At 38.6% G+C, this 11,330-nt stretch overlaps 1 protein-coding gene across 1 annotated transcript; it reads left to right on the plus strand.

The window, feature by feature from the left end:
• The first annotated feature begins 2,573 nt into the window (after positions 1 to 2,573).
• Positions 2,574 to 8,344, plus strand: LOC142382656 (arrestin domain-containing protein 3-like). Its single transcript, XM_075468751.1, has 6 exons — positions 2,574 to 2,921; positions 3,587 to 3,644; positions 3,804 to 3,951; positions 4,670 to 4,766; positions 6,744 to 7,000; positions 7,193 to 8,344. Exons 1-6 carry the CDS (start codon positions 2,666 to 2,668, stop codon positions 7,760 to 7,762), a joined length of 1,386 nt encoding a protein of 461 aa, XP_075324866.1. The 5' UTR covers positions 2,574 to 2,665; the 3' UTR covers positions 7,763 to 8,344.
• Positions 8,345 to 11,330: the final 2,986 nt, after the last annotated feature.

The raw sequence follows: 11,330 nt of genomic DNA on the forward strand, positions 1-11,330 counted from the left end.
CTGCATTTTGAGTCATCTTCTGTTCAGTAACAACACGGTGTAATGTGGTTGGCAATTTGGCAAATAGGCAATTTATTATAAATTAAATTATTATTATTATAACTAATTATAGGGGCCAAATTGCCTAAAAAATTTTCAAATGTTTAGACTTAAACAAGGAATACCTTAAAATAAGGATTTTAAGGGGGGGGTGGGGGTCCACATTTGATCTACAAACCATCTTGTTTTGAAGCTGGAAAATAGTCTGTCCTAGTCTCAACGATTGGAATTGCAATTTGAAGACTCAATAATTTGCCTGTAACAATGTGCATATTTATTTCTATTCTGATCCATTTTCCTAAGCCTTGCCAAAGTCTAACATCCTAACATCCATGCTTCACTGTTGGAATGGCATTCCCAGGGTGCCATGAGTCGTTTTCCTTGATGGCCAAAAAGTTGGGGGGGTCTCACAGATGCCCCACTGGCAAGTTCTATGGGGTTTTTTTTTTTTGTTTGTTTTGAAAAAAAGTCAAATCTCATGTTTTCTGACCACTGTTTCACAGGTTTGAGCTAAAAGCGGTCTTTTCTCACCATGTCGGTGAGTTTCGTTGGTCTTTCCTTTCTTGACAGGCTTGTTGAAGATGGATCCAAAATGTGCTGGAAAGCAATCGGGTGAAAAATGAAAAAGAAGTTGAAGGGAAAGCAATAGAAATCACTTTCACTTTGCAACTTCACTTCTGCTGTTTGACATCAGAAAGTAAGGGTCATTTTATTAGAGCCTAAACCTAACCAACCCATCCAGTAAAGGAAAATAAAGTCCCAGTCTGTGATGAGCAGAGAAGGGCAGGACGTTAACTATGACTAAGTCATACAACATTTTCATAATGTGTGAGACAGCTCATAACAAAAAAAACTAACACCATTACTATGTACATGGACTGTCAAACTGTCAAGACTGGGTTTGTCCTAATTTGACCACACCTTAGTATAAGACTTCAAATAACAGACGTTACTTACTCAGACATTAACTGCTGGGTCTGTTTTTAAAACTACAGCTCCCATCATCCCAAATTTCTGGTAGGACCGGAGCAGGGACGAGTCTCTAGATATCCATACTACACACAAGTCCATACTAGAAGTCGACACCCAAACGTTGTACAATTGTTCTATCAATAGCCTCCAGGGGGCTCTGTATTCTCAAATGAACTGATGCACCAAGCATCAGTGGTGTCAAAAGTACACATATTTGTTACTTAAGTAGAAGTATAGATACTGCAGTTTAAAAACACTTTGGTAAAAGTTGAAGTATCAACTTGGCCTTTTTACTCAAGTAAAAGTGAAAAAGTATGTGCTCCAAAACCTACTTAAAGTATAAAAGTATAAAGTAACCTTTAAATAATTTATTTTTTTGAAAAACCCACACACAAAAAGGTAGATGCCACTATATGAATTGCAGGCTTAATTTGAAAACTGATTAGTTCTACATGTGGCCCAAGACAACAATCATAAAACCATTACTGTCAAAGACAAAGTCACTCAAGGAGCATATTCTTTCTCAAACTTTATTGGAATTCAGTCCCATCAAAAAAACAAAAAAAAGTCTTACTGCCTGAAAAAATATATAACTATGCCAGTTGTTATTCTGAAAACATCAGAGAGGCAAGGCTAACGCCTTTGACAATTGATAGCTGCTAACCGGGCATGTCTTGGCATGTTCCTATGCTAGCCAAGCTGCAGCAAAATATATCAATTATCAGTTCACAGTTCGGTGGTAACAAAGAATAAGCTTACAATTTACGTCTACATGTTTTTTCAAATTGGAGGGAGAGTTCTTGAACGCCAAAATTACGTGGGTCTTAGGTGTGCAGAGTTTGCATTGCATTTTCCAAGAGTCATTTTTGCACCCGACTATTTTGAAAAATTCTTTGAGCTAGGGCCAAGGATGAGGAAGGTCTCTTTGGTCTCCATCTCCCGATACGCTCTCGCCTGTGTCTGACCTTTCAGACATTTCGGCATCTTTTTCTGAATCGGACATTTTGCGTTTGCAGTTAGTTGTAGAACACCTGCTCGCTTCTGACGAATGACGATTTAATTTGACGAATAGCCTAACCGATGAGTGTTTGCGTTATATGATTCATCCAATTACACTCGTTCTCACTAGGTGTGAATGGCGCCACTGATCTGTATTGGATGGCGCACATAACGTGAAATACATCAACATTAAACTGAAGCCAAGAGTTAAAAAAAAAAAGTAACGAGGCTGTTTGTTTTGAAAATGTAAGGAATAGAAAGTACAGATACTTGTGTGAAAATGTAATGAGTAGAAGTAAGAAGTAGGCAGAAAAATAAGTAGTGGAGTAAAGTACAGATACCTAAAAAGTGTACTTAAGTACAGTAACGAAGTATTTGTACTTCGTTACTTGACACCTCTGCCAAGCATGCACTGTAGCACTCTGCCTCCTTATCCCAGGCTTGCTCCCAGTGAGCCCCTGTCTCACACGCTCACAGTGGATGGCAGTAGAGATCTTTGGGAAAACTTTGGTTCACAAGGGGCGTACCCTGTCCGACTCAGACGTCATGCTTTCCCCGATCAGGAAACACCCCAGGAGTGAGAATATTAGTAGAAGAGCATTCGGCTCGACTTTGTCTTAGTTTGAACTCGTTACAGTGCCCCTCATTTGGGACCATGCCTTCCATTAAAGGCTTCACGATCACATGCGATGTGCTGAATGAGGGCGGGACGTTTTCAGAAGGAGACGTTATAACGGGGAATGTAACTCTGGCCTTATTTAAGCAAACCAAAATTGAAAGCCTGTTTGTCAAGGCCAAGGGGGACGTCGACGTGCGTTGGACGAGAAGAAGTGGCGATAGCACACGCACATACTCTGAGCACCAGAGATTGTTCAAACTAAAGCAGTTTTTAATCCCAGAGGGCTCTGATGGTAGGCTGTCTGTCTGTTGTGTGGTGGCTTTCTGACTGATGCTGTAATGAACAGTTATGCCGTGTGTGGTGTTACACTCACTTGTCTTATTCGACTGAATTAGTACAGGGGTTAAAATCAGCTTAAACCCCACATGTAACCAAATATAAAGTTGAGCTTTAAAAAGTAGGTTATGCAACGCGTTGTCTTCGCACGAGTTGGAGCCAAGAAGGCTGTCGCTGCATGAGGATGCAGTTTTATTCAGTCATGCTGTTGGCTCTTTGCTCACCAAGCAGAGCACCGATGGCACGTAATGGGCAGAGCGCCTTGTACTGGAATAAAGCCAAGTGAATAGAATCATATTGTAAGGCAAGGCAAGGAAAGTTTATTTGTACAGCACAATTCAACTACAAGGCGATTCAAAGTGCTTTGCAGATACATTAAAACAGTAGAAATAAAAAGCATGATTTAAGTTTTAAACAAAAAAGAAAGAAATTAGAACAATAGATAGAATCAGATAAAATCAGTAGTTAAAATGTGATTAAGTTTTTAAACTCAAGATGTATGTAGATATGAATGACAGTGTTATACGGTCCATAGCTGTGTGCATTACTATCTATTGTAACCTAGTGGTAAATAAATATATGACATGTTAAATCACAACAGTGTTTATTTTTTCTTTTTAGAAATTGCTTTACCTAAAGGGATCCATGTCTATAAATTCAACATTAAAATACCGACAGGGTGAGTACTGTACGGTGAGAGAGCTGGCCAGGCCAAAAACCTTATGTTTGCGCTCCCACATTACTGAGACTAACAAACCAGAACAACTAGCTTCCTCCTAAACGCACTTATAACAGCTATTCCACATCTCGTCTTTAATCTGCTGGTTCCCCATTACAGAAGTATGCCTTCATCCTTCAGAGGGACTCATGGAAAAATTGTCTACAAGCTGGAGGCCAAACTGTCCAGAAGTTGGAAGATTGATTCCACAGCGGAACAGGAGATCAATTTTATCTCTAAGTCTTGTTCAAATCTTCACTTGCTGATGGTGTGTTTTTGTTTGTTTTTTAATTCTACTTCTATCCAGACACACGCACATGCATTAAGGTGTTCTTTGTATCTGTTGGAGTTCTGAGATAGAGATAACTTTTTGCATGAGACATTTGAACGATTCATATCCAGAGAAGCTTCTCTGTAAACAGCAGTAATGCAGCAGGGAGGGGTTAAAATACTTTGTTGTGGATTGTTTTCAAAGATACAATCCTCTGCACAGGTACTTCCTCCTGATTGAAATAAACACTCCCTTAACCCTCTGGGGTCTGAGCCCATTTTGACTATGAGGTCAATGATCACGCCTCAGAGGGTTAAAGCTTTGTTTCATGTTCTATGAGGGAAAGATTTGGTTGTTTAGCTTCTGCATGCTCTCTTATGTCTACAGCAAGTCTCTAACTTTATCTGCTGTCTAGATCTGAACAGGTACCGTATTATGTCGTGGGTTTCAATTATATTTCTGTACAGCAAAGAGGAAGGCTGAAAAAAAAAAGACGAAAAACACTCCAGTGCTTCTAGATGGCAAGTGGAGCTCAAAACAACAACTCTTTGTAGTCTTTTCCTTCTGTAGCATTGTTTTTACATTTTTTTTAAAGACTGTTAGAGTTAGATGTTAGCTGTAGCCACTTTAAACTATGCATTGTGTTGTACTAATGATGGAATTGATCAAATATATTGTTTTTTATATTGAAATTGTTTTCTCTTTATTTTACTAGTCACAACAAGTTGCTTCAGCAAACAAGGAGATGGGGCTCTTCTCAACAGGACGTGTACACATGGATGTCATTGTTAAAAAGACTGCTTATGCTCCAGGTACTAAAATTCATCTGCAAACCTAGTAGGTTGAAATTCTGGAACTGAAAACCATTTATTGTTCAGTAAAATACTTTAATATTTTATTATCACTAAACCCAAAACCCAAAAAAGGAATGAATATCGAAGGCTGTCAGGTTTCTAATAAATGCAGCACAAACAGTAATAATTATAAATTCTTAATTAATACACAAAACAACTTGTACTGCGATACTCGGGCTAGGTACTGGTGAAACAATCGGTGAATACACAGCACAAGACTTGTCGAGTAGAAAAAACTTGAATTTGATTTAATAAGGAATAGATATTACCACAAATTTACCAAGGAAAAGTTCATGAAGTTCATTGTCAGAGCTTGTAGCGATTGTCAATATGAGCTCATAAGATGAATAGAGGTTCTGGAGAATCAATCAGTGGTTATTGCTTACTGCTACATTTTAATACCGTCTTGTCTGATTGTCATACAAATGTATGATTTACGAAAGAATGCATGCAAATCAGTTGAGCTGGACCACAGAGATCACAGATGGCCTGTAGAGCATTTCAGCAGACTAGCCTCTGCTAATTAAAACGCTTGAAACAAATGCATAAATGGATCTGATAATGTAAATCAGAACCAGATGATAGGTCTGACAGTTAATTATCAGATCAGTGTGTTTATAAAGTTTTACTAACATTGTTATTTAGTACAATTTATGATTTGTAACATCAAACCTCTGATTATTAAAAGGAAAGTCAAAGCGTATTCTAGCCCATGGGAGGATAAATGGTGTAACCAAAAACGGAGAGTTTCCTTAAACTTGTCACATTACTGAGCTCACATTTTAACCAGTCAGCTGAGATCAGATGAGAACCAGGAATTGCAGCTGTGTTGCTTTTAAAAAGCTATTGAACTTGTGTGTTCTTTAGGATTTGATCCCTTTTTGCTCTAAATAACATCATGGCTAGATGGCTCAGAAGAAGCCTCGTTTGTTCTGCAAAAAAAGGAAAAAGGATAAATGATGCATTTAAATCATGCAGAACTGGCATTACAGTTCACAGATATCCTTATCCAGCTTTTTAAGTTTGATTACAAGGAAGAAGTTGTGCAGGTATGTACTTTAAAGACTTTTTGTCTTGAAGGACATTTTAGATTAGCTAGGTGTAACTAACCACATCAATATTCTCTTTAGATTTCCCAGTTTCTTTCCTCCGGTATTGTAGGTAATTGCTTCCCTTTTTATTCCATCTCTCTCTCTCTCTCATCCTTGGACTAATGACATTTGCCTAATTACTGAATACATCCGAGCTTTTGACACCATGAAATATCTGCCATTTATTGTGAAAATCATTAGCCTGACTACGTCATACTCACGATTCTAGTCAGAATGTGAGTCTGATACCGCTCAATAGAGATTTGAGTATGGGGCGTGTTTCAACCGAACCAGGAGAAAAAATGCCTCTTCGCTCAATTGGATAGACCTACAACCAATCAGAGCAACGTAGTATGTGACGTAGATTAAGCAACACACACTTGTTGTAGGAAGGACGGCAAAAACATCTTTTCTATCGATAAAAGCCTTTATCGCGTTCCTCTGTTCGTCTTTCAAAATGAATGCAATGTGGAGATCCTGTAGAACAGACTCGATGGCAGAATCTACACACCCTAGCTCTCCAGCGGCAGCCATGTTTGTTTCAAACGAATTCAAACCAAGCGCTCTTTAGTGATGTAGTCGATAATGTCCCTGTTGATCATCTGTCCATCATCGTATAAAGCCCGCCCTGGCAATCTGATTGGTCCGACCAATTCTTGGTCGGGCATAATGATTTCCCAACTGAGCAGAGCCAGACCGAACTTCCCGACCAAATCTTTTATGGGCGGGGCTAAGTTCGGCTGGCACCTGATGTTCATAATACCAAAATGCATATTTTTGTGTGGCAACTAAATTTCAATCAAATTGAATTAAAAATATTTTACATGTGTTTTCTTCCTAACAGGTGAGACGATGACAATTGTTGCAAAAGTCAACAATTCTTCTTCCAGTGAAATGACTCCCAAATTTAGTGTAAAACAAGACATTGTGTATCGGGCCAGCGGAGATACCAAAGTAGAGAGCAAAGTTATACTCAAAACGGCAGAGAAATCCATTAAACCCCAAACACAGGAAATGGTCCAGTGTGTTATGAAGTTTCCAATTGATCTGATGCCAACAATCCAGAATTGTCAGGCCATCTCAGTGGAATATCGTCTAAAGGTGTGCAATACTGTAACAACAACCACATACCTACCTTCATGATAAAGCATGTTAAGCTAAGTATCATTTAAATCCATAATGATTGACAAGGATTTTCTACAATTTTCATATTGCAAAGGTATTTGTTTCGATGTTGTCCTATTTAAAAAGTAAATCATTGTATACTAATGAAGCATACATGTTCTCTCCTAGGTGTATCTGGACATCAGCTTTGCTTTTGATCCCGAGGTTGTGTTCCCAGTGGTCATTTTACCTGTTGATTTGGCTCCTGGCTATCAGAATAGCGGGGCTATGAGCCTCTATCAGTTTGGGCCTATCAGGGGCCCAAGCAACAGTGATTTCCCTCCTCCTGCAGCATCTGCGGGTCCTTACCATGCGTCTCCACATTCAGGCAGTTATGGATACCCAGGAATCCAGAGTTATTCAACACCACCCCCTGCATACCCACATCAGCCACCACACATGACCTCGGGCTACAATAACCCAGTGCCACAGCCACCTTCTAGAAATGGATCTCCATTTTCATCTTCATCCTCCTCTCTAGTGCTTCACCCTCCACCTTCTGCCCCTGCATTTTACCCACCTCCACCACCTCCACTCCCATCAGCCCCCCAAGTCCCTTCCTTTCAGTCCTCAACAGCTCCCAACTACAACTTGATGCCTAGTGCACCAGCGATGAATACAGACTTTCTGTCTCAAACAGATGAAGCTCCTCCAGCATATTCTTTGCTTTTTCCCTCTTCTCCTCCTGAAAAAATTTGACGTTAAATAATTAAATGAATGCTTTGAGTGAAAACCAGTGAAACAATATTAATGAAACTAGTGAAATTAAAAGTGTGTCTTTTACAAGTGTTATTATAAATGGAAGAAGCCATAGAGTGCAATATCTACTCATAGCACTTAGGCAGCTGTATTTGGAAACTGTGCTTTTGCAGTGTATATCATAGTTTTCTGGTCAGTTTCGTTTGTCAGTTGGCATTGTTAAGCTTATAATGTAATACATGTAAAGGTCATTATACAAGATGCACTCCATATTACAGGGCTTGTTCAATTTTTTAAAAATATCATTTTTGAGCATGTTTGTATATTTATTTACTCTTACCTCTCGTTGGTCATTTCAAAACCTTTAAAGCAAACTTGAAACATACTTTGTTGAAGAAATATTTTGTATTTATGCATTTCTTTTGTTTTTAAGCAGTCATTTAAGACTCCTAAATTACCTCTGTTGACTTTACACACTTTTGTAATATGTTGATGTTCATTTTGTCATACTCACCAAGTGCCAACGTTTTCTCCAACCACTAGATTTGAATAAAGATCCAAATCCCTCTGTGAATCTTTGAAGTCTGAGTGTGAGGACTTGTTTTTATCTTCAATGCGACTCTAAATAGACTTGTTCACTTTAATTTAATCTAACGTACGATTCATTTACCAGTAATTTAAAATCTTACTGCATTTCAAAAGACTTGTTTATATGCGATATACCCTTTGAACTGAACTTTAGCCTGTATACAGTATCACTGAATATTATTGGCTTGTTGTTCATTGTTTTGTGTTGATGAATAGATTGTGTAAAACTTCCTAAATACCTGAGCTACTTGAATGGGGCAATACTGTACTATTGCTTTGTTAGCTCACCTTTGGGTGGAGCCAGAAAAAGGTGTTACAGTAAACCGGAACTGTGAAGGAAAGGAAGTGCATTTGAATGACACATCTGAGAAGTCCCTGATAAAGGACTTCAAATCAAAGGGTCAGCACAATACGGTCACCATAACTGGTTAACACGTGACAAGTTGTCACTAGTTAAGCTTTTTCTCCTCGTTATCGTCAAAGCTGTTCAACAATATAGTTCAGTTAGAACTCTTACGAAATATGAGATGGACAAAAGGAAGAGTCAAGATTAAAAGTGTAGTTGAGGTTGGTTTTATAAATTGCCATCACCACTGAGAAAAGAGCCTTTGTTCTGAATGTTTTTTTGTTCAATATTACTTGCTGTGGGGCTGATATATATGCTGCTGTTAAGAAAAGTTTTGGTACAATGCTTTGGAACTTTGAAACCGTTCTTATAACTGAAACCAGAGCATACCCGGTGTGCTTTTATGCATATATGTGACATGACTTTTTCTTTGCTTTCCTTTTTAGTTATCTTTTTTTTATCCTTAGTACTAGATATATCTCCCAAAGATCAGGTTTACTCAGAAGGTTATTTCTGCTTTTCAGTACTAAGCTTTTTTGACAACAGACCATCAGTTTGAATATACAAATCTGCGTGACAACAGGGACTGTCAATCCAGCCACCCGTTACACTTATGGTGTCAGTGAGTGGGGTTGGTTTGCTGGAAAATTGTCTTTTATGCTCATTGATTAAAGTTATCTAATTTATTAAATAACGACATGAAGTATCAACTTAGATGCAAGACGTGTGAAAACAGTACTTATCTTATGTCCAGCTATTCCTAATAGCTCCTAAATTAACTTAGTTTGTATGTTGGCGCTTCTCAGAACCAAATGGATCTTACAAGTACCTTAGACTTACTGACACATCCAAGTTTTGATGTAGGATATATCACAGTGATCCCAGTCTAGTTAAGTGAATGAAGATTTGTGTTGTGATTTCTTTTTGACAGTTGACACTATCTGTTCTTGCAAAAGAAAGTAAAAAATATAGCTCGTCCTTCAAACTTGTGAGACCAAAAGTCAGCTTAGAGCAAAGGATAGTGTACCTTGCCCCCAATAAAACCAGTGTAATGTTATGCAAAACAATATGAAAACCAAATAGTATGGTATCCTGCGTAAACACGTCCAATATACAAAATGATTTTTTGCAGAAAATATGAATAATGTAAATTGATTTCATCTTTCAATTTGTGCCTGTTCCTTCAGAGTATTTGGACATTAGTTTCACCACTTACACAGAGGTTTGTTCCCTCTAGCTCTACTAAGTTTTGTGATAAGGCGATGTATCGTATTCGGCAGTGACTTCCCTTTTGGACTGATTGGACTAACACCCAGTGGCTACAGATTTTTAGTTGCAGATTTTATGCCCTTGACAGTGTAGCATCCAGCTCCTGTACTCCACTCTCAAACAAGGAGAGTAACCCCATGTTGAGCTCCCCTTGTGACACCATGGGTAGCAGCAGCTCATGTCACAAAGGCCATGACTATAAAAACACATTACAGGTAAATCTGAAATATTCAAAGATTAAGATTTAGATTCCAGTTCAGTGATGATTCTGTAAATATGTTTAAGATATGTGTCCAGATGAAAGGTTAAATCACTAAGTGAGTTATTAAGCTACCAATTTCCCAGGGTTTAATACGCTAAATTAGTTTTGAAAGTGAGTTGTAAGTGTAAAAATGCATCACTTATAGTAAATGCGGAAGAAAATTTTGTCAGTTATTACTGACAGCCTACGGTAAATTGATGACTGTGGTTAGGGTTGCAGAAAACAGGCATTTCCACATTTGTTACTTTATCTTTCTTCTTCTTGAGGGAGAGAAAGTGGCCTAGGTGGTTTTAATCAGGTTAGTTTGAGCTCTGCCTACCTTTTACAATAACAGCACATTTGGACAAAACATTGCCAGAGACAGAGAGTGAGAGACCCGGTAATGATCTCAATCTTCCTTTTAAATGGCATTTGGAAACAGTTTAATTAGAACAAAAAAATATTGCCAGAGAGAATAGACAAATGTAGTGTCATTTAAGTAAAGTTAGATGAGTCAAATTAAGTATCAGAGGTTCATTAGGTCATCCTGCACCTAGTCATGGTGCCGCACTACCATCTTCCCCACATCAGGAAAGATTGAGACCCTCTCTATCTCCCCTTCCTGCCTGTCTTAGGTTCAGTGTGTCCAGATAGGAGATGAACAGTGGTCACACGAGTCAAAAATTGGAGCATAACATATTCCTTAATTAAGGGACAGGGTCAAGATATGTATACATTATATATTGACTATTGTGCCTGTTGGTGGGGACACGCAGCATCTACCGGGTTAACAAATATATATGGGAAGGTTTTACCCTATATAAGGGAAGAAGCAGCCACAGCACGGGAGAGATTGCAGTGTACTTTTGGGCTCTCCAGATTTGATGCATCAATCTGTAATTCTGATACGGATCTGGTTGGCAATAAAAGGTTTCTGTGTTCGACCAAGCCTATGTCAGCAGACTTCTTCCAGAAGCCTACACATAGACTGTTAGAAGGCGAGCATCCCTCATACGCCACACAAACAACCATGCACACCCAGTCCTAGGTTAAATTTAGAATCCCTAAATACTCCACAACATCACATTTTGCACGGTTGGAGGAAGCCAGAGGACCCGGAAAGA

Source organism: Odontesthes bonariensis, chromosome 6 (assembly GCF_027942865.1).
Source record: "Odontesthes bonariensis isolate fOdoBon6 chromosome 6, fOdoBon6.hap1, whole genome shotgun sequence".
Lineage (NCBI taxonomy): Eukaryota > Metazoa > Chordata > Actinopteri > Atheriniformes > Atherinopsidae > Odontesthes > Odontesthes bonariensis.